At 40.1% G+C, this 24,164-nt stretch overlaps 1 protein-coding gene across 33 annotated transcripts in view; it reads left to right on the forward strand.

Moving 5' to 3' along the window:
* DTNA (dystrobrevin alpha) overlaps window positions 1-24,164 on the forward strand; it is a 443,139-nt gene that overhangs the window by 365,340 nt on the left and 53,635 nt on the right. For 9 of the 33 annotated variants that reach the window (XM_040264850.1, XM_040264832.1, XM_040264835.1 and 6 more), the window contains 2 exons: window positions 715-839; window positions 6,553-6,636. In XM_040264850.1, the coding sequence (XP_040120784.1) occupies window positions 715-839; window positions 6,553-6,636 (209 nt within the window). Of the gene's footprint in view, window positions 1-714; window positions 840-6,552; window positions 6,637-7,998; window positions 8,290-8,357; window positions 8,448-16,557; window positions 16,636-17,187; window positions 17,281-24,164 lie in introns of those variants that run through there. The other 24 variants (XM_040264818.1, XM_040264821.1, XM_040264817.1 and 21 more) reach the window with 6 other exon arrangements.

Here is a 24,164-nt window from a genome sequence, read left to right on the forward strand (position 1 = left end):
AGCAATCCTTCTAGAATCAGGTCACCTCTGAGGTTTAAGTTGTTCATTGTCTCCACCCACACCTGAGATAAAGACCACAGTCCTGGATGTGGTATATAGGACTTCAGTGGTCTGCCTCCCGCTTTCCCTTTCCAGAACTGGATCTCCTGGCCTTCCTCCATCTGGATACCTTCCAGTCCCCTGAATTTTGTCAGAAGGATTCCTGCTGTTCATTAAATCCCGGCTCGGATGTTCTGACCCCAGTGACTGCTTCCGTTTCTCACAGCATTTGCTGACACTGTGCAGCCAGCGGCAGGTACCCTGGTGGCTAATTCCAAGCATTCTGGTTCCAGCAATACTGGAGCCAACTCCTTGACTTGGAGTAAATCTTAAAGAAGAGTCCCTGAATGAATAAATGAATATATATCATGGAAGGGCTTCCAGGTGGCACTAGTGGTAAAGATTACCCACCTGCCAGGGCAGGAGACGTAAGACTCGGGTTCGATCCCTGGGTTAGGAAGATCCCCTGGAGGAGGTCGTGGCAACCTACTCCAGTATTCTTGCCTAGAGAATCCCAAGGACAGAGGAGACTGGTGGGCTAGAGTCCATGGCGTCGCAAAGAGTCAGACACGACTAAAGCAGCTTAGCACACAGCATAGTATGAAAGCAAATCGTCTGATAAAATGTTACATAAGTGTTGATTGTTAACACTTGAACCTTTGTTCTTCCTTCCAGAAATCACCTGCTAAGAAGCTAACCAATGCGTTAAGCAAGTCTCTGAGCTGTGCTTCCAGCCGTGAGCCCTTGCACCCCATGTTCCCTGACCAGCCTGAGAAACCACTCAATTTGGCCCACATCGTGTGAGTATCTGCCCTCCACACTGAGAGACAGCTCTTCACTGACATGTGTGCAGATCCATACGAAGACAATTTCCTATCAGTTGTCAGGGACCGAGTTTTAGATTTTATTTTCTTAAAGAAAGAATGAAAGTCAGGTGATTTTATATATATATATATATATATTCTTTTTTTTTTTCATGAAGAAGTATACAATACTTCTGCCCGGAAGTACAAGAACGCAGCACCATATAATTCACCTCGAAGTAGAAAATATTCAAAAATTGTATAGTTATGAAATACAGATGTTAGTGGAGTTTACACAATTGGACATTAATAATCAGTGGGATTACCATGATCAGCCAATAGTAAAGCATCCTGTACGTTAACATCACGCGTGCTTTGAGCCCCTAATCCAGAAGCCCACTGTCTCCGTTCTCTGCAGAGCCAGTCATCGTAAAGATGCCAGCAAAGATGGAAATTATTGCTGTGGTTATTGTTTTCTCCCAAGTGACATAACTTTAGAAGAATCATGGCTTGTGTAAGGGAGGGTTGAAGTGGAGGGATTGCTGGGGAAATTCAACAGATGATCCAAAAGCAGACTTAAAAAAATTTCTCCAAAGTGTGTATGAGTTTGAGTAGCAGAGGGTACAGGGTCAAGGAATGGTGCTACCACTCACATCTTCCATCTCCCAAAAGCCCCTCCCCCTGGGGCCCTCTCTCAGGCCTGGGTGGCTCAGAAAACAGGAGGTTCAGGCAGAAGAAAGTATTTCTTCCTTGGTGATGTCTCGGGCTCAGAAGAAGAAAGAAATTCATTAGCTATTTTGGGGCTACAGTTAGGAATTTGGTAGTCACAGGGGCCTCAAGAAGCCTCTAGAACAGGCAGTTCCTCTCCTGAACTGAATTTTGGTTTGTGCAGTTCAGCACAACCTCTTGTTCTGCAGGGCACATGTTTGCCTGTTGACATCAAGAGGTGGGCTGATGAGACCTCTGAATGTTAGGAATCCACCAAGACAAGGTTATTGCTTCAGGTGACTGCGAGCATGGCCCCTTAGAGGCATTGTGGTGGACCGCAGAGCCTTAGGAAGGCAGTGACTCTTTCCCGATGGACCTATACAGATCCTAAAAAAACAACTGTGCTGAGCATGTCTGAGGAATTTGTATAAATCTCATGGGCTCTGTTTGGTTTACTTCTGTTTGCACTCTGAGGATTCGTTGTCCCTAGCAATCTGCACAGTCTAGAAGCATCCAAAAACTAATGTAAACTGATTCTGTAGAATGTGGTTGACTTATTTTAAGAAATTTTGCTCCTAAAAATAAGCCTCAAAGTAAACCAGGGGTAGAAAGAGCCGGGAAGTATCCCAAAGGACCAACCACTTGCAGAAAGTGATCTCATGCAAGCTGTTCTAAAGTCTCGACTTATTTACCCATAGCCGGGGACAGTTACTTAGCTGTCCATGAATGAACAAAAACTCAGAGTAGGTTTGGGCTGTCTGGCTGGGCCACAGAGTCACTTGCTATCAGGCCTCCTTGGGGTTAACCTCCAAGAGAGCAGCATTCAATCCGAGCTGATGGGTGTGGGATAGATAGTTAGAGGGTGGACAGGGTGGACAGCCTGGCTCCAAGAGCTTTGCAGCAGATGGAATGAGGATGAGGCCTCCCACCTGGAGACAGAATTAAGAAATGAGGCCACGTGTGTGAGTAAAGCCAGCCTCATGTCAGCCACACTGGGCTCTGTGCCCAGTCAGTGCTCAAGATTGAGAGAGTGTGTGGGTGTGTGTGGGTGTGAGATTTAGTTGACCAATGAGTAAAAATGTTTTAACTTTCATTTATTTTGGCAATATGATCTGATATGTTATTCACTGAACTGAGAGCATCAGCTACACAATTTGGATTCCATGGAGAGTTTCAGGATTCCCCTAAAATTCTACATGAAATTTGCCTTCTTCTGCTAAAAGTCCCATAAATTTAACCAGATTATTAAAACAGTCCTTGAATCCAAACACTGATCTGTACTCATAGATGTTTCCATGGTGAATGTCAGTTTTAAAGGACAAATTGAGATGCCTTGTTATACAGTAGTTAGGGCATCAGTCTCATAAAAGACAAATTGTATAAAATATTTAATTGTTGAAATAACACACAAGAAATTCCAGATGTACAATATCCGATTGATATTATTTTTTTTTATTTTTATTTTTTTTTTAATTTTTTTTTAATTTATTTATTTATTTTTAATTTTTACTTTACAATTCTGTATTGGTTTTGGCATAGATTGACATGAATCCACCAGATTTGTTCCTATTATTTTAGCTTTAGACATTTTTATAATTGTTATTCCCCAGATGTTATTTCCCTGAATAGATATACATGTTCTTTTTTATATGGATGGGGATATCTAAGACTTCTAATCTGAAAACATACTATTCATTTAGCTATTCTAAATCATCATAGGCATGTAAAAGCCACTTAAGTGGTGATATTTTGGTGTTTTGGCATTTGTTCTTAGCTATTGTATTGCTTGTAAATATTGTCATGATTAACTGTCTCTATTCTATTCAATTCTTTTGCTGCCCAGAGATACTTGGTAAGTAGTTGAATAATCTTCAGTACACTCATTAAGACTTATAATTATAAGTGGTTATGAGACACAAAACAAGTGAGAGACAAGAGGCTAGTTTAAAACTAATTCTGCCGTTAAGCTGAGCAGTTTCATTTTAAGAAAAGAATGCCAAAGTAACTTGGCATGTGATTGTAGAGGAAATACATCCTTTTGAAAATTTCCATTTGGTGCCAAGGTTAGCCTCTGTGTCCCAGGTTCAACATTTTCATGATGAACCTTACACATAAGGCCATTTACTTGTTGTTCAGTTACTAAGTCATGTCTGACTCTGCAACCCCATGGACTGTAGCACGCAAAGCTCCTCTGTCCTCCACTATCTCCCAGAGTTTACTCAAATTCTTGTCCATTGAGTCGGTGATGCCACCCAGCCATCTCATCCTCTGTCGTCCCCTTCTCCTCCTGCCCTCAGTCTTTCCCGGCATCAGGGTCTTTTCCAATGAGTCACCTCTTCCCAGCAGGTGGCCACAGTATTGGAGTTTCAGCTTCAGCATCTGTCCTTCCCCTGAATATTCAGGGTTGATTTCCTTTAGAACTGACTGTCTGATCCCCTTGCAGTCCAAGAGACTCCCAAGAGCCTTCTCCAACACCGCAATTCGAAAGTGGCAATTCTTCAACTTTAGGCCTTCTTTATGGTCCAACTCTCACATCCAGAAATGACTATTGGAAAAACCATAGCTTTGACTATATAGACCTCTGTCAGCAAAGTGATGTTTCTGCTTTTTAATGCTCTCTCTAGGTTTGTCATACACAGTGTAGTAAAGCGCAAAGACTAAGAAACTGCAAATTCAGCTTTGTGGTAACCAGGTTCAAAAGAGTAAATGTACCAACCTACTTAGAAAGCATTCCAGACCCTCTTGTTTTCTCATTTCCTAGAGAGAGAGCAAGATGGAGACATTTATAAACAGGCAAAAGAAAACCAGAAATGCCAAGCTGATTTTTTTCCACTTTTTTCAAAGTTAAAATGAAAATATTTTATTCTGCTTCATGTTTTAAATCTGATATAACCTAACCTTTCAAAATTCACAGAGCACATTTGTTTGAAATTAACATCCTTCTTATAAAGTGAAAGTGTACTGTTCAAAGCAGAATTAGTTTTAAACTAGTCGCAGGTATTAGACATATCCTAGATAAGTAGTATAAAACAATAAGTTTTCAGAATTTCGGCTAATATGTTTGAGTAGATTAAATAGCAATCCTACTATTTTGACCTCACCAAACATAGAATATGTCTTTATAAAAATTTAAGAACACAGCTTAGCACCAGGTACTGGGAACCTAGTTTCAATGAATTTTTGCATTTTGTGCTAACATTTGAAAACCTGCCATGGGTCATGTCCATTCTCATAAATACATTGGGACAAACATGTCTCCTTTTTTCCTAGAAATCCCTTCGTTGTAGAATCCAAACTAATTCCTGTTTCCTAAGATTAAAATTAAACCTTCACAAATTTGACTTGATCGAGTCAACACAAATAGATTCTATAGGCTACTGTATTCATGTTTCATCTTTAAAAAATTCTGTACTGTCAAACTCACATGTAGCATTATAGTGAAACCAAAATTTCCTGACTCAGAACACCACCCTGCCCTGTCACCCAGCTTCTGAACTCTGAATCCCTTCTCATCGTACCATGGAACACCTGAATCTAAAGTGAGACTAAAAACTGCTTGGAGATGAGGCAGGGATCTTAGCTCTATCATTTTACCTGAACTAAGACCTCACCGATAGGGAAAGAATAACAAGGTGAGGTGCAAATTGAGATGGGATGCCAGACGTGATACAGTTGATATTTAGGCTAGGCTTGTGGACAATTCTGAGGAATATTGAACCCTATTTTCTTCCTCTAATAATATAGAAAACAAGTGTTTATGGGCTGCCTTGCACTGTATGTCCAGATAACAGAAAGTCAGTAAATCCCTGTGGTGCTTAGTTGCATCTTCCCTTAGAACAAAGGTCAAAGAAGGCACAATATGATTTTGCAGCTGGGACCCTACAGACAGGGAATACCAGGAGAGGGCCATCATCATGTGGAAAACAGGATGAAGTTTCTGTAGAATCCTCCTCTTTCCAAGAAGATCTGGAGTCTGATTATCCTCAAATTTTCTGGGCTTCTCTTTTTAGAAGGCAGTGCGTGTATACTCAGTCACTACTCAGTCATGTGCGACTCTTTGAGACCCTGTGGACTGCAGCCCGCCAGGCTCCTCTGTCCATGGGATTTTCCAGGCAAAAAAACTGGAGTGGGTTGCCATTTCTTTCCAAGGGATCTTCTGACCCAGGGATTGAACCTGCATCTCCTGCTTTGGTGAGAGCTTCCCTGGTGGCTCAGATGGTAAAGAATCTGCCTGCAATCCAGGAGAACTGGGTTTGATCCCTGGGTTGGGAAGATTCCCCTGGAGAAGGGAATGGCAACCCACTCCAGTATTCTTGCCTGGAGAATTCCATGGACAGAGGAGCGTGGCAGGGCTACAGTCCATGGGGTCACAAAGAGTCGGACATAACTGAGCACACTCCTGAGTTAGCAGGCACGTTCTCACTGAACCACCTGGGAAACCCATTTAGAAGGCAGTTAGCTGCCTCAAAATCCTCATTCCATCCAAGAATATGACTGTACACCAAGGCTCAAAGCTCAAGAATGAACATTCCTGTGGCATCCAGAGATCTTTCCCGCTCAATGTTTAACAGACATTTTGTCTTCTCAAGGAAATTTAAGTTCCCAAAACACTTCAAGAATTGAATTGGAAAATGTAAAAATTCATGTTGATCCTGGGTAAGATAGGACCTGGGCTTCCCAGGTGGCTCAAGTAGTAAAGAACCTGCCTGCCAATCCGGGAGACATAAGAGATGCAGGTTCAATCCCTGGATCAGGAATATCCCCTGGAGGAGAGCGTGGCAACCCACTCCAGTATTCTTGCTGGAAAATCTGGTAGATAGAGGAGCCTGGCAGGCTACAGTCCATGGAGTCGCAAAGAGCCAGACATGACTGAAGCGACTTAGCATGCACACACACAAGATAAAAACTCTGATTTCCCAGCTTCTTTCCTTGAGGGATTGGATAGTTTTAACTTGTGACTTTTACTTGTTTTAACTTTCTATCCACATTGTGCTTTTTTTAGGCCACCCAGACCTGTAACCAGCATGAATGACACCCTGTTCTCCCACTCTGTCCCCTCCTCAGGAAGTCCTTTTATTACCAGGAGGTAAGTTCCAGTCCTATTATAAAACAAACTGTCTCTTTGATAATGAGCCTTGATTCTGTGGCAAGAAAAATATTCTCATGTAAGCCAAGAGCAGAAGATTATTATTAGCAACTTGTTTGTAAATATCTGTCACGAGGCATCAATTTCATTCATTTGGATGCTTTCGGAGAGGGCAGGGATGGTTTTGGGGATGAAAGTCACTCCTGGAAACTGGCACTTACAATCCATCCATAGTAAGAATGCACAGTATGTTTAAGTTTTACTTCTAACACACATGCATTATATCTCATTGAAAAAGTCACTTTTATAGCACCTGGAATGGCCTGTTTAACCTGCGGAATTGGCATCTCAAGGTGCAATAAGGAATTATGATGGACATTCTGAAGCATCTCATAACATAAAATTCCAGGTATATAAGAATCTTCGTAGTAAATTCTAGAGTTCCTGAGGCTAGAGGCTCAAATCCAAATTTGGACATGTGGTTTCTACATAAGTAATTCATGGATAAGAACAAGAACTTTAAAAAAGAGAGAGAGAGAGAATGGATACAGATCTCATTTTTGCACAAAGGTCCATTGCCATGTAAGCAAAGAGGTGAAGCAGATACTTCTCCTAAAGCCAGCACAGTGAATAGGCAGAGGTCAAGACATACTTCAAGTCATTTCATCAAATATCTCAAATAAAGCACCAGGGAATTATTTTAGAAATACAGGGAGAAGGCTCACAGGAAAGCAGGAACAAAGGTGAGGAAAACTGGAACGGGGAAATGAATGAGAGATTTAAAATGCCTTTCAGTAGGAAAAAATAAATAAAACAGCCTCATGTGTTTCAAAACCAGTCATAATCAATCTTTTCCTCGAAGAGTTGCTAAGGCCTCAGTTTCCCTGTAATGTCCTGGGATGTTCTAGTGAAGATGTACACATAGTGAGACTTAGAACACTGCTGATTTTCCCCTGGAGTCCCTGGATTTGCCCATCATCAGGAACCTGAGATGAAGACGTTCCCCGTAAATGTAATTAGTGGAATAAACAGAATGTGGTCATTCATGACGTTTACTTCCTATAAATCCAGCCAGTCTGTAACAAATAGAAATGCGGAGGCATTTGAACAACAGAACATCCACAGTGAAATGCTATGGTTGAAGCCCTCAGTATATTCCTTTAGCATTCCTTTTCAGAACCACCAGCAAATTCAACCATCTTCTCTAAAAAAACAAAATTATGAACTGTAAAATCTATTAGAAGCACGGGTCTGTGCCTTTATGTCAGGAAAGAGATTCTTGTGTTAGGAAGCTCTGCATTCTGTGACTGTCCAGCAGAGATAGACCCCATCCTTACTGAAGGTCATTTTATATCATTTCAGCTCGGACGGTGCTTATGGTGGATACGTCTAGATGGATAACATGGCTTCTTCTACTATAAACTATTCCTATAATACTTTGAGCTGTTCTGCTTCCTCCAGGGTGCATGGTATCCCTTAACCCAAAATAGGATCATTTCCCTTTTTTCCCATTTTCAGTCCTTCTAGAATGTTCCCTCTGAACCACAAGCACGTTGTTCACAATTTGCCATTCTTGCTCTCCTCACAGAGGTTGGCCTCTGGTTTCTGTTCTAAGGGTGCTGTTCAATAAAGCTGTGTACACTGAACATCCTTCCTCTCTGAGTGGGCCTTGCTCTGTCCATGGGAGGTTTTAACGAGGTCTCGTTGTTTGCATCCCTCAGGTTACCTGAGGGGATAAGTGCATCCAGCCCTGTGGCTGAGGAGCATTCACTCATAAAGCTGTATGTAAATCAGCTTGAACACGGCACACGGTCAGTATCCCAGCCCTGAATCACTAATCGTAGTAGTAGTTCCATAGCTAGACTGCTGGTCCTACGTCATCACTAAAATCCCCTTGTAGTTTGGGGATTTGATGGAAAAACAGGTCTTCTGGGGGTTCATGAGATTCCATTGAGAATTTCCAACTTGAGCTGCACTTCTTGGCTCTTTTCTCTCTTTTCCACTTCTCCACTTCTTTTACTGATTTTGTCTTCATACCAGTATGTATGAGATGTGTATGTGTGAAGAGTACCACATTGGATCTCCTTCTTTGGATGATTCTCTGCTTTGGTACAGTTTGTAAAACCCCAGATGGTGATTCCTTAGACTCTTGTATTAAAGAGTAACTGGATGAGAGTAACCCTAACTGGATGAGACCAGGACAACATCACTTGGCTAGACCATATTGTAGTAAAAGACTTCAGGATTTATATCCTTCTGTCCCACTGAGCTTGGACCAATTTTCCCCCAGGTAAGCAGTCTGATTCCTACTGAAGCAGCAATTTAAAAAAAGAAAAAAACAATTTCAGACTCTGAGTGCTTAATTTTTATTATCTGATAATGCTGGTGGTGATCCACTGTTTATTTCTTAGCCATGACCATACTCTAAGGTTGATGGAAACCATCATGTCAACTGTGGACATCAGTTAAAGGCACTGATCTCCCAACAACTGGAACTGAACCAAAGAAATACAACCTAGAGCTCAGCCCTGACTCCTACCCCATTGTAACTGCCCCCTTGAAAATCTGATAAAACCTAAACAAGCCAAGAGTGGCGCTGGTCAGTGTTAAGGCCACATTAAAAAGGTAGTTTGCCATGAGATATTTTACTTAGTCTGAGTTTTTGGTCTTTGGTATAATGACAGATCTTACAAAGATAACGCAGAATGAGGATGAATTGAAATCACTGCTCCAGAATCCTTGCCACAAACTCTTGGCATTCCTCACCTAGAGTCCTTTTACAAGCGTATACTTTGATCTTCAAAAGGTGCGAGGGTCTATCTTTGAAGTCTTTTGACATCCTAGTAACCTAACTCACACATATTTATGAGGGTGTAACTCTGGCTACTACCACCATCTCCCCCATCCCCTCTTCTGATATCTATTTCTAGCTACATACTTGATTAACTTTTCCCTTAAAAGAGGGAATTCTCAAAGATACTCTCCCGTAACCCTTTGAAGTCTGTGTGTGTGTGTGTGTGTGTGTGTAAGAACTCAGTGCTATTTAGCTGTTAGATACAGTGTGGATCAAATAATGCAATTCATGAACTAATTCACTTCATTCATTTTCTTGGTCATAACTATATCCCTGCTGCTGCTAAGTCACTTCAGTTGTGTCCGACTCTGTGCGACCCCATAGACAGCAGCCCACCAGCTCACCCGTCCCTGGGATTCTCCAGGCAAGAACACTGGAGTGGGTTGCCATTCCCCTAAACCTAGATTATTTTGTTATAAATGCATGAATTTATATGAAAAGGAAGCGTATTATCACCACTAGGTAAAAAGCTCCAATATATGATGTATGATATATGATAGGGCAGCCGCATTAAACTTATGAAAGATAGCTTGCCATTATGGCAAATATTATTGCAAGAGCTGACTACAGATTTGGGCCCAAAAGGCCCTGTTTCACGCCTCACTGCCCACAGCCTTGTGCCTCTGAGTGTCTGCTCTGTCTCTTTCGGCATCATGCCCCCTTTGTAAAATCTTAATTATCTGCCCAAATCCTTCCCCCATTTATGTGAGAGAGCTAACCAGTCCTTTCTTGTGTAAAATGTTTCACTAATCATGGCTATTATGGCCATTTCTTCATACAATAAGGGCATTCTAAAAGTTTCAATCATTAGATTCTTTTACTTTCAAATTTAGAAACATCTCTTCCATATATTTGCACATACAGCCTCTAAACTCTTAACTGCTCACAAAAAGAATCACTTTGGCTATTATGTATACCATCTAGCCAGATCTGATCACTGTCCCAAATGTTAGAACCTGGCTTAGGATTCATAGTGTTGAACACAATCTAACATACTGTTTTCTGGTTTATCACCATGTTATTTGGTTAATTACTAATACTGTCTCAGGTCCAGGTGTACATATGGGGAAGATAGGCTGCCTACCCACGCATTTCCTAAATCCTGATCCTTTTCAATGAAAAAGCATTTGCGAGTTATTTTTGTTGGTTGACTGTTGGTCAGTTGGTTGATTTGCTTGGATTTTCAACCACAGAAAGGCTAATTCTCTATGTCCTTTTTCATTTTTTCAAATGAAACTTTGCCTTCCCAAAGAGTCTTTACCTAACAATCCAGATTTTTAATCTGATGTATAATATTCAAACTAAACTTGAAGCATTTGTGCTTTGGTAATCAAAAGTGAATAGAAACAAAACTGAGGTACTGAATTCAGCCTTTGCTTCTGAAAATCAGTTTTTTTCATAGGTAATATTTTCTGAGATTAAAGCCTTTTCCTTTTCAGTCAGGAAAGCAGGTAAATTTATAAATCAGCATCATAAAAACAGGTATACACTTAGAAATCAACCACCTGAAGATTTCTTCTTTCTTTTTGTTCTTTAGGGTTATGTGTATGAAATTTGAAATAAACATTGTCTGCAAATATTTATCCCATGTAGCTTTCTTTATTCCCAGAGTTCCACTGAGATGCTAGATTTTTTTCAAACTTGAATTAAACTGGTCTTTGAACTCAACTCTGTTCCCTATACTAAAATGTTAGTATATAATTAAATATACAGTCACCTCTTCTTCACTCTTTACTAGAGTTGCTTAGTTGCTGTCTGTGTGTGCCCCATACCCAGCAAACTTTTTAGGCATCTCTTGGCAAAAATACAATTGATAACGGCTTGATACTATCTGGGGAACACAGTAAATGTAGTGAATCAAGTATGACCTAGAATTCTTATTATTTCTTCCATGGTACCTGCTTAAGATGGTCTGACTTTCATGCCAGCCTGAATTGATGACAACTCATTTTCCCACTGAGACGCTGAGCTATTTTTATGCATGTTTGCTGATTTGCATGTGGAAGATATTTTACATTTCACATCAAAGATATAGAAGGCTAGAAAAAGAAAGGAAACAAGAGTTATCAACAAATTATCTCTTGAAAAACCTGACTTGTGGACTCTTTATTGTATTTAAATTAGTTTGATGACCTTGGCATAGTCTGTGTTAGTTATAGTGATAAGCAAAATGTTATTCCCAACTGACAGATAAGGAGGAAGCCATGTTTACAAGTCATTCTTCATAACCCCAAACACCAAAAAGTTTATCAATTATTTAAGAATAAATGAAAAAGGAAATATCTGTTCTTAATTTGCCATGGTTCAAATACCATTTTCCATTTAACCATTGTAATGATAATTATACATAATTTGTTTACATTATGTTATTGCTCTATGCAAGACTTTTATTTAAATCTTGTTACTTTCATGTTAAAGAAAAGAGAAACATTTGGGTAGAGCTAATGTAATAACACAGCATACGCAGAAGTGGTTTTTAAAACTATATGGCAGGTCTAAGTAAAAACCCAAGGAACATTTGTGTGTGGTTTTGTTACCTAGCTTGTGTGCATGCGTGCTAAATCACTTCAGTCGTGTCCGACTCTATGCAACCCTATAGACTGTAGCCCCCAGGCTCTTCTGTCCATGGGGTTCTCCAGGCAAGAATCCTGGAGTGGGTTGCCATGCTCTCCTCCAGGGGATCTTCCCAACCCAGGGAGCGAACCAAGGTCTCTTAAGGCTCCTGCATTGACAGGCAAGTTCTTTACCACTAATGCCACTAGAATACCCCAAAATGTTTGCACTTAAGAAAAAATCCTGACATCAGTTGTCATCCTCTGAAACTAAAGGGTGAATTTAAATAAATAAATATGAAATATTTTGAAATAATTCTGTCCTTCCAGAACCCATTATGTCAGAGTGTATGTGTGTGTGTGTGAAAATTTTTAGAAGAAGACAATTTTTCTTCTTATATGTTCTTTCCCTATACTCCCTATACAGAGTATAAAAAGGAATTGGTGAAAAAATAAGAGAATTTTTTAGAAAAGAATAATCTAAAGGATTATTTCCAGCCTCTTTTCTTTCAGCAGAACACATGAAATTCAAATTTCACCTGGTCACACCTTCTGGGTATGATTGTCCCCATACCCAGTAACGAAAAAATGTGTGCAGAAGGAAGTCTTTATACAGTGGCAGGGCCTGGTGAAAAGAAAATAAGGATAATAAGAGAAAGAGGCATGTATACACACAATCTTAGGATGGTAGCTTTGCTTCTCCTTGGGATTCAGATTAGAAAAGATTCATCACCCACAGTCGAAATGAGCCCCGGGTAGTTTCCAGTTTCAGAGCTAAAAAGGAGGAATGCATTTGAATTTAAAGACGAGGCATGCAGAAGGTGTAGAAGCTCCAAGAGCTAGCAGTACAGAAGAGCCATTGGGATGTTTGACATCCCAGAAGCAGTCACTTCTTTTTTAAAAAAAAATTTTTTTATTGGAGGATGATTGCTTTACAATGTTATGTTGGTTTCTGCTGTATGGCAATGTGAAATCAGCCATAAGTATACAGACAATAGCCAGAAAATGGAAGCAACCTGGATGTCCATCAGCAGATGAATGAATAAAGAAGTTGTGGTACATATATACAATGGAAGACTTGTTGGAAAAGACCCTGATGCTGGGAAAGATTGAGGGCAGGAGGAGAAGGGAGGAACAGAGGATGGGATAGTTGGATGGTATCACCAACTCAATGGAAATGAGTTTGAGCAAGCTCTGGGAGATGGGGAAGGACAGGAAAGCCTGGCATGCTGCAGTCCATCACAAAGAGTTGGACACAACTGGGAGACTGAACAACAAATATGCAATGGAATATTACTCAGCCATAAAAAGGAACAAACTGAGTCAGTCGAAATGAAGTGGATGAACCTAGAGCCTGTTATACAGAGTGAAGTAAGTCAGAAAGAGAAAAGCAAATATCATATATTAACACATATATATGGAGTCACTTCTTGATAAGGCTCTAGGTTCCAGTGTTGCCACATCCCAGAGGCCACAGTGAATTGGAAGTATCACCAATCTTCTCCAAGGAAACTGCCAGAGCTACAAAATGAAAGTTTAAACATCAAAATTACTCTATGAAATATTGTGAGGGTATATTGCTTTAAAGAGATCATCAAAAACTACTTGATGTCACTACCTTGACAACAGTTCAGGAGAAAATTTGTTTCACTTTACTTCCTTCCTTCAAGCTCCTTGTGAGCTGCAGAAGCTATTCTGGTAAAGATACTTCACGTGAAAAGTCTTTATAGAGCCAAGTTTTAAGTGCAACCTGCCTCTTTGTCTGCTTTCTCAGTTCTTGATCCATTTCAGTTGAGTGCCTTTTTCCACTGTTTTCATCATTCACTTGGCTTCCTCTATATTATTTTTAAATTTATTTAATTTTCTCTTTTGGCTATGCCACACGGCATGTGGGAATCTTAGTTCCCCGACCAGACATCAAACTCGCACCCCCTGCACTGGCAGCAGAGTCCTAACCACTGGACCACTAGAGGAATCCCTTGGCTTCCTCTACCCATGATCATAGTTTTGGCTTCCCAGTAATAAATGATGAGGAGAAGAATTCGAGGAGAAGACAAAAAGATAGGAGAGGTATATGTACATCTGCTAGTCCCTTTGAGGAAGGAAGGGACTGGGAAAGGGCAAGGGGGACAGGCAAGTGGAGGCGAGGAAGGAGAGAAGGGTCCAAAGCATTGGAGAGACAGAAAGAATGAGCCACCAAAGGAGAATCTGGGCAAGTGCTTGCTTTCTGCTGCCAACCCTGCACCATCGTAATGTCAGCAGGTCTCCTCCAGTGCCCAAGCTTGCCAGTGAGTAAGTGGTAGGACACGCACAGCTTTGTTAACACATCACCTTTCTCCCATAAGGCATCACCAGAGTAATTTGTAACAAACACATCCTCCTAGTTGATCCTCCCATGTTTCTTTTTCTTTGCTTCTTGCACACTCAACATCAGAGGTTGTGACTGTGTAATTATTAGGCCTTTGATTTAAGGAAATAGCACAATTTCTGGGACTCAAGGTATGAAGTAGCATATGTAACAAAGCAGAGAGATAGTTTCAGTTGGAGGGAAGAATTCTGACCATTTCACACAGTGTTTTGAGTGGTTTTACAGGAATCTGAAATCAATTATATAATAGGTAGATCTATTTTGTGTTATTTTAAAGAAAAAAAAATTGAGGGAGCTGACTGGGCAGTGGTAGGACTGTAGTTACTGGATAATGAGCGTAGAGGGCTTTGCTGTCTTGGTGGGATGGTGGGACGACAACTCTAATGGCTTAAAGTTGTTATTTGGCCCTGACAGCATGTTTCATAGTCTCAGAAGCTGAAAATCAATATGCTGTTAAAAAAGCTTAGCTTCATCAGAAAAGTAAATTCTCCTAGAGCATTAATTTCATTTTTAAAGTCAATTTTGTTTGTGCAGTTGTACTTTTTGAGTAATAGGTACAGTCCTGAAAAGCTGGATGAAGTCATATATTAAACCCATGACTACCTACCTACGCTACAGTAGATATTTTTTATAGATAAAATTTGTTTTTAAATTTACCATAAGCCTCACTATTTAAGGAATCTTTGTAGTATATATTATTATAAATTATAAGAATTCCAGTTGTAATATGCATAATTTAATGTGATATTCATTTATAAATTGCTATATTTTGTGCTCTGTAGTCTGAAAAAGTGGTAGTTTGTAGTAAAACCTTAAAACTTGTAGTTAAAGTTTTTGAGATTTCTAGTTGCTTTATTTAGCCATTCTTACATTTATGGGCTTCCCTCGTGTCTCAGGTGATAGAGAATCTACCTGCAATGCAGAAGATCAAACCTGGGTTTGATGCCTGGGTTGGGAAGATCCCCTGGAGAAGGGAATGAATGGCTACCCACTCCAGTATTCTTGCCTGGAAAACTCCTTGGACAGAGGAGCCTGGTGGGCTACAGTCCATGGGATCGCAAAGAGTCAGACATGATTGACCAGCTAACACTTTCACAGTTTCACATTACATTAAGAAACTTTGGAAAAGTTGGGGAAGTTTGTGGTAAATAATCCAATAATTTCTATCCAAGTAATTAAACACTTGGTATTCAAACAGTCACACAGTTAATTTTTTTATTCTCCATGAAGGGAGAAAGGGTTAGTTTTAAGTACATCAGTGTTGCAGGGCAAATTCTTAGCCTATAGAAGAACAAACTCTTTTTAAGCATATTACAAGCAAAATTATAATACTAAGAATCAATATATTTCTCAATGAAGCATGCATATTCATTATAGTAAATCTTGGGTGACTTTGGCTTGGCCACATGTTATTAGTTATTATTTATACTTCTATGTATTCTTTAACAAAACTACATTAAGCTGTCATAAAATTACCAATTAAATGAATGTTCTTCCTAGTAAATATAAAATAATAAGAATTTGCTCTATTGGTGGGCCCTCTTCACCAGTTATAGACACAAGGTCTATGAACATATATATTTATAAGGCTCAAAGATTTATTTCTCTGTTTCTCTGGAAGTTTTCCTTGCAGCTTCACAGCCAAGGTCAGGTGATTTGTGCCTGAAGTAGGAAAACACTTTTAATATGACACCAATCTCTAACTAGGTAATTTTCAATTCTCTATTCAATACAGACAATCAGAGAATAGAGAGCAGACTGCAGAAGTCAGCTTCTTGTGTGGGGTCTGAAGGCTGGCAAGACTTAGAGAACTGCTCCACTGTACACAAGATAGTCTGTCAGGACTGCTGAATGAATGAATGGTCTTTGTGTCTAGGCATATGCAATCTATTTGTTAGGCAAATAGCAGAGGTCAAATCTGGGATCACAGTGGGGCTTGTGTAATTGTAATTGCAGTTCTCAGGCCAGGTTGCTACTTCTAGCCCAACTCTGAGGAAATCTAAAAACATCTTGAACTTTTCAAAGTAATGAAAGAGCTGTCCAAATGGAGCTTGGATGTAGTCTTGGGGAGTTTCTGTTGCCAGTTTCTGTTCTTGAATGCATTGCCGTGTTTATGCTCTTCTTGGCTTTCCCATCTTATTAACCAGCTCTCCTCCCAAGGACAGTGAAGTCGAGCAGAGCAAACTGCTGGCTAGGGCTGCTCCAGCTTTGCTGAAGGGCAAAGGGTAAGTTAAAGCCAGAGTGTGCTGGAACCCTGAATTAACTGAACTAAAAATGCAGATTTCTTGTGTCAAAGATGCTTTGTGTTTGAAAGACCATCTTTGATTTAGTCAAAGCAGCTTCATCATAACCCCATTAACAGCCCCAAGTAGTTATTTTGAGTAGACACATCTGTGTTGTTACTTGCTTTCCCTGATTTCCTTGTTAAAATTACTAAGCTTCAGATTTGATCTTCCAAAAGATAATCTTTGCTTACAAGCTATTTCAGTGTATTTACTGTACAGATGAATTTCTTGGACTTAGTGGTTTGAAGAATGCAAATCTGCATTCTTAAAAGTGACTTGACCTAAGTGGAAGTCTTTTAAGTGAATGAAATGGCACTGTGAATGTCATTGCTTGGATTTTGCTTGTGTTTTTTCGTAGAACATCGTTTAGTTTTCCTTTACCTGCTTGGTTTTCTAAATGCCCTTACTACCACAAACTCACTCCTGCCTGCCCCACTTATTTCTGTCTACCTCTCCTAACAACATCCTTTCTTTCCTCCTGCCCTGTTTCAGGATACAGTACAGCCTGAATGTGGCAGACAGGCTAGCTGATGAACATGTTCTCATCGGGTTGTATGTCAACATGCTCCGGAACAACCCATCATGGTTAGTGCAGGTTTGGCTGCTTGACTGTCCTGAGAAAGGGAAACAGTCTGATCTCTTGATAAGCAGTCTCAGCAAGGGGCAAAGTCACTGGATGGTAGAGGTGTCACTAAAGTATTTTTTTTAACCAATTCAATTAAAATATCTTGTGATATTACTTTGGACACTACCCATTAATGTACCATAGAATTCACATTTTTGCTAATATCTTAGCTAAAGGACAAGTTGTGTAAATGGGTGCTGTGCTGAATATTAGCATCTAGGGAAATGCAGGACTCTGGGTCCCTCTGGTCAATTCTGTGTTATATGGGCCATATCAAATTACTGCACGATGGTGATGCAATAATTTGTCTTATTCCGAGGACTTGTGTGTTTCTGCCAATTTGGAGAACAAGCTCCATTCTCTTAAAATAGATATGGAAAAGAAATAGGATGAGATCATACCATGGAAATCATTTCCTGAACAATGATAACATTGGGAGAAATTGTCTGTCAACTCTTCTCTTACAAATGTTTCAGAGTACTCATCCTGATAGAGGCAAAGCTTACTTTCACATGCGTTAAATGTGTGAATTCAGATAAAGTATTAGAATAACGGCATTCCTAGAGTTTTCCCTTTCTATTTTAGTTGTGACATAGGAGATTCCTGCCATTGGTACAAGTTAGTTAATAATAAATGTACATTTTCGATTTGAATGGAAATAAATGGACACACTGTATAATTATCCTATGTTTCATCCTAGTTTAGACAACTTTTTTACAAACATGTTTTGCAAACCCGTTCCTTAGAAGTATTTGACTTTATTTAATAACCCTAATATAATTTCTCTGAATTAAGAGCCTATGGATTTTTTTTGCAGTCATAAATATGTAGGGGTTAAATTTCCTCTAAAATTGATTCCCTTTCTTCTACTGTGTCATAGAAAACATCCTTGAAACATTTGGCCTCACTCTCACCACTTGCTATTGTTAACCACTTCTTTGTTTGTAGAACTTTCCTCTCTTGACTGCTTCTGATGCCTTAGAAATATTTTTTGAAAGATTACCACATGAGTTTAAGTGATACATTGAACATTTATTTGTTTTAATAGTTATATACTTATCTTAATTTGTATTTAATATTTATATGTGTATGTATGTATATATATAAAATCAGCATATTGGTTTAATTTTATACTATATCCTTCTGTTTGGGGAGATAAAGATGAACTCTTCAGCTAAACCCATCTCTTTGTTCAAATTTTCCCAGTCTGTAGATCAAACAGTTACTTTTCTTTCTTACATCTCTACCTCCCAAAACTACAAGTGGAAAGAGTAATTGTTTTCATCTTACACCCAATGAATTTGGACCACCCCCAGTGTTATACAGTAGCTGAAACAACAGAACTAAATGCTTAAATTGCCTCCCTGCCAAAATCTGTGTTGGAAATCTTCAAAGCAGGATATAGTAAAGATCCAATCATGTCTGAAGGCAATGCCGAGATCTCACATCATATCCTCCTCTGTAATTCTAAACACATTCCCATTATTTCTACAGCTCTTCTTTGACCTTTTCTTAATTAAAGTTGTAACAGAGAAATCTCCAAAGAGGAGAGCCCAGAGTTTGACACTCCCAGCCCTTTTCCCTCCTCCAGTGGTTAATCGTATTGACTTGATGGCCACTTAAGACCATAAACCTGTCTCAGCAGAGACACCTTACATTGACTTGATGAAAGCTAGTTGAGATTTGTATTTTGAAAACAAAGCAGAATTTAAGACTGATCAATGAAGCCTACTCCATTTTAATAGCTCCTACTCTCCATAATTCTCATCACTGTTTTCCATCCTTAAAAAATTCCAGCTTCTATTTTTTCTCTTTTCTCATTTTTCCCCCTCCCTTTCCTTTATTGTAATTAATTGCTAATGATTCCCCACACCTGCCAGGATTCTGTAAGTGAGGAAGTGATCTCTCCTTTCCTTTATTATCATCATAGCTATGAGGCTTTACTCTCATTCAGCTATAGTGAGATCTAGAATGATGGTAACCACAAGAGTTACTTTTTTAAAAGTATATGAAGCATATGATTGTGTTTTTATTTTGGTTTTGTTTTTTGTTATTTTTATTGGAGCATAATTGCTTTACAATGCTGTATTAGTTTCTGCTCTACAGCAAAGTGAATCAGCTATACACGCATCCCCTCTTTTTTGAATTTCCTTCCCATTTAGGTCAGACAGAGCATTGAGTAGAATTCCCTGTGCTATATAGTAGGTTCTCATTAATTACCTATTTTATGAAATTGAAAGTTTTAGTTGCTCAATCACGTCTGACCCTTTGCAACCCCATGGACTATAGCCCACCAGGCTCCTCTGTCCATGGAATTCTCCAAGCAAGAATATTTGAGTGGGTTGTCATGCCCTTCTCCATGGGATCTTCCCCACCCAAGGATCAAACCCAGGCCTCCCGTATTACAGGTAGAGTCTTTACCTTCTGAGCCGCCAGGGAAGTAGATAGTATCAGTAGTGTATATATGTCAAGCCCAAGAGCTACCGTTTTTAAAGTATTTGCCTCACAATAAGCATTGTGTTTAAAACTTTATTTACATAATTTCCCCTGGTCCTTAGATAAGCCTGTAGAGTAAATACTCTCATCCCCATTTTATCAATTGGTAAAGGTACCAATTCAGAGTCTACATGATTCTCTCACAGACACAAATCCACTACACAGTAGGGCAGAGATTTCTACCTTCATCTGCTTGATCCCAAGCGCATAACCACTAGGCCACATTGCCTTTTATAAAGCCTATATAAATGCATGCTCTCCAGAAAGCTCTTTTGGACACTCCATACTGTATCCACCACATCTCTATTTACTAAAATTGCATATCCTACTATATTATTTTTATTTCATTTTAAGAGATATTTTGAGCACATACTAGTAAAAGGAATTGTTAACAAATTACCATTTATGTATTTAGTTCTGCACATTGTGATTTCTCATTTTAATTATAAGCTTCAAAATGACAAAACTTTTCAGTCTCTTGGACCTCATGACAGCAGCCAGAATATCAATAATAAATTTTACATCTATGAAATGCTTAAAAAATTACAAAGCCCTTTCCCACATATTATTTAATCTGCTTGTCAAAGCCCATAAGTTTGGATATTATTATTTCCATCTCACTGATAAGCAGATGCTGGTTCCAAGACATTAAGGACTTATCCAAGGTCACCTGCCAGCAAGGTCTCCTAATACTGACAAAATAATTTGTTATCTACCTCATTCCTCGGTCTTCCTGTCTGTGCATCCTTCATGAGATGGTCTATAATCAGGAATCTAATAGTTGTTCTTGATTAAAAGGTATGTTTTTGTGATTATCCATATATGCTCCTAATTCACTCGGTGGAGGCATTTTCCCCTGTATCTATTGTCCCCTGTATCTACTTAACATAATGAGAAACTGACTCATTTGTAAACAGTCTGCTGCTAAATTCAAGATATACTTTTGTGTCCTTGCTGGTTGGATGTCAGATAAGCCAAACAAATAAACTGCAGCTCAAGGGAGAATTCCTGCTGTCTTCCTAATTCCTAAGTGAAGTTTCAAAAGCCGTAGTGGTTTTCAAGCACCTTCTTCCGTGGTGGAGGAGGGGTCTCAGAGTCACACAGTGAGGGCTTTTTCTGGCCTCCCCTATAGCTTCCCTAGACTTGCTGGTGGTTTATAGGACAGTGGTAGCAGGCACACCAAGGGATATCAGAAACCAGCCCAGAACTTACAACTCTAACCGTAATTATAAACCTTGATACTTACCAGTCAGATATTTCCGGTGTGTTTCTTTCAACTCTGAAAAGACAGGCTTCCGCAGTGGCTCAGAGGTAGAGAATCCACCTGTAATGCAAGAGTCGCAGGAGATATGGGTTCAATCCCTGGGCCAGGATGAACCCCTGGAGGAGGGCATGGCAACTCACTCCAGTATTCTTGCCTGGAGAATCCCATGGACAGAGTAACCTGGTGGGCTACAGCCCATGGGGTCTCAAAGAGCCAGACACAACTGAAGCGACTTAGCAGGCGCTTGAGGGAAGGAGGCAGCACAGTGTAGGCCAGCATCTGTGCTCTGATGCCATGGACCATTGCTGTCACTTTGTCAGGCCACTTAACTAGGTTAAAATTTGTCCTGCTCATTGTTTTTCTCAAGTAGGAGAAATTGGACATTTTGATGCCTATTTCCGGGTTTCACATATCAGGTCTAAGTAGTCACTGGCTCACTTGCCTCTTTTTTTTTTTGGCAGCACCACACAGCTTGTGGGATCTTAGTTCCCCAAGCAGGGATTGAACCCATGCTCCCTGCAGTGAAAATACAGAGTCTTAACCAGTGGGCCACCAGGAAATTCCCTTTCCTCCTTTAATAGATTCCTATGACACTTAAGTTCACACCCCAGACCACTCCCCAGGGCTGTAGGTCTGTGTGTGATCTAACCTGCACCTACCCCTCTCCCAGCCTCTGCTCCCTCGGGGTGTTCCCACTCAGCCACAATACTTAGTCACATCAGTTTTGGATCAGTTCCTTGAAAATACCCCCTAAAATGGCCTCAATGACCAAGATACTAGCTCTTCCCTATTTTCCTCCTGCCCTTTCCCTCCACACACTTGAACTTTCTCCTCTGATTTCCAAATTCTGGTTAAAGGTACCTACTCCTCAGGTAGGTCTCCCACATTAGTCTGATCATGGAGTACTATGTATTTCATTCCTGTCATAAATGTAATCATTCATTGCTTGGTTGGTTGGTCCACTACCTACCTTCCGCTTACAGGCCAGACCTTCTCAGACTCATTCACACCATCTCTGTGGCATCAGCACAGTACCTGGCATACCATAGATGCCCAGTAAAGGCCCACTGGGGTTGGAGACTATTGATGGTACTATAGACATAAAATTCCCTCTCACTCTAAACAAAATTTGTGAAGTATCCTCAGGAAAAAATTTTTTACTATAAAAACACTTTCTGCTATTAAAAAAAAATCACCTATTATAAATTAGCCCTGAAATTAGTATAAGAGTATAAAGTAGGTTGTTGTGGATCACAGCAAGCTGTGGAAAATTCTTAAAGAGATGGGAACACCAGACCACCTGACCTGCCTTCTGAGAAATCTGTATGCAGGTCAAGAAGCAACAGTTAGAAATGTGCATGGAACAACAGACTGGTTGCAAATGTTGCAAATCAGGAAAGGAGTACATCAAGGCTGTATATTGTCACCCTGAGTATTTAACTTCTATGTGGAGTACATCATGCAAAATGCTGGGCTGGATGAAGAACAAACTGTAATCAAGATTGCTGGGAAAAATATCAATAACCTCAGATATGCAGATGACACCACCCTTATGGCAGAAAGTGAAGAAGAACTAAAGAGCCTCTTGATGAAAGTGAAAGAGGAGAGTGAAAAAGTTGGCTTAAAACTCAACATTCAGAAAACTAAGATCATGGCATCCGGTCCCATCACTTCATGGCAAATGGATGGGAAAACAATGGAAACAGTGACAGACTTTATTTTGTTGAGCTCCAAAATCACTGCAGATGGTGACTTCAGCCATGAAATTAAAAGATGTTTGTTCCTTGGAAGAAAAGCTATGACCAACCTAGACAGCATAGACATTACTTTCTCAACAAAGATCCATTTAGTCAAAGCCATGGTTTTTCCAGTAGTCCTGTATGGATGTGAGAGTTGGACTATAAAGAATGCTGAGCACTAAAGAATTGATGCTTTTGAAATGTAGTGTTGGAGAAGACTCTTGAAAGTCTCTTGAACTGCAAGGAGATCCAACCAGTCCATAAAGGAAATCAGTCCTGAATATTCATTGGAAGGACTGATGCTGAAGCTGAAACTCCAATACTTTGGCCACCTGATGTGAAGAACTGACTCATTGGAAAAGACCCTGATGCTGGGAAAGATTGAAGGTAGGAGGAGAAGGGGACGACAGAGGATGAGAGGGTTGGATGGCATCACCAACTCGATGGACATGAGTTTGAGCAAGCTCCAGAAGTTGGTGATGGACAGGGAAGCCTAGCGTGCTACAGTCCACGGGGTCACAAAGAGTTGGACATGACTGAGCAACTGAACTGAACTGATAAACTAGGTGAAAAGTCAAGTATTAAACTTGACTTAGGTAGAGGTGATAAATGTGGATGAAGATCAGCAGCAGCAATTCACTGATGTGGCAAAAACAGCTAATAAAAATCAAAAAAAATTAAAGTGATATTGGGCAAAGAGAAATTTTTTATGTCCTCTGATCTTTTCGACTTTGTGCTAGTTCACTGCGGCTACTACAACAAAATACCACAGACTGTGTGATTTGAACAACAGTTTATTTTCTCACGATTCTGAAGGATGGAAGTCCAAGATGATGGAGCCGGCAGCACTGTTTCTCCTGAGGCCTCTCTGATTGGCCTGCAGATGGCTGTCATCTTTCCGTGTCCCCAGGGGGCCTTTTCTCTGAGTATGTACATCCCTGGTATCTCTTCCTCTTCTCATAAGGACTCCAGTCATATTGGATTACGGTCCCACCCTTACAACCTCATTTAACCTTAATTCCCAGGTGGCACTAGTGGTAAAGAACCCACCTGCCAATGCAGGAGACGTAAGAGACGTGGATTTGATCCCTGGGCCTGCAAAGATCCCCTGGAGGAGGGCATGGCAACCCACTCCAGTATCCTTGCCTGGAGAATCCCATGGACAGAGGAGCCTAGTGGACTGCAGTTCATGGGGTCGCACGGGCCTCATTTAACCTTAATTACCTCTTCAAAAGCCCCATCTCCAAATAGAGTCACATTCTAAGACACTGTGGATTATAGGCATCCGCGGTGGCTTGGATGGTAACGAATCTCCCTGCAATGCAACAGACCCACGTTTGATCCC

The sequence above is a fragment of the Oryx dammah genome, unplaced genomic scaffold (assembly GCF_014754425.2).
Source record: "Oryx dammah isolate SB20612 unplaced genomic scaffold, SCBI_Odam_1.1 HiC_scaffold_22, whole genome shotgun sequence".
NCBI lineage: Eukaryota > Metazoa > Chordata > Mammalia > Artiodactyla > Bovidae > Oryx > Oryx dammah.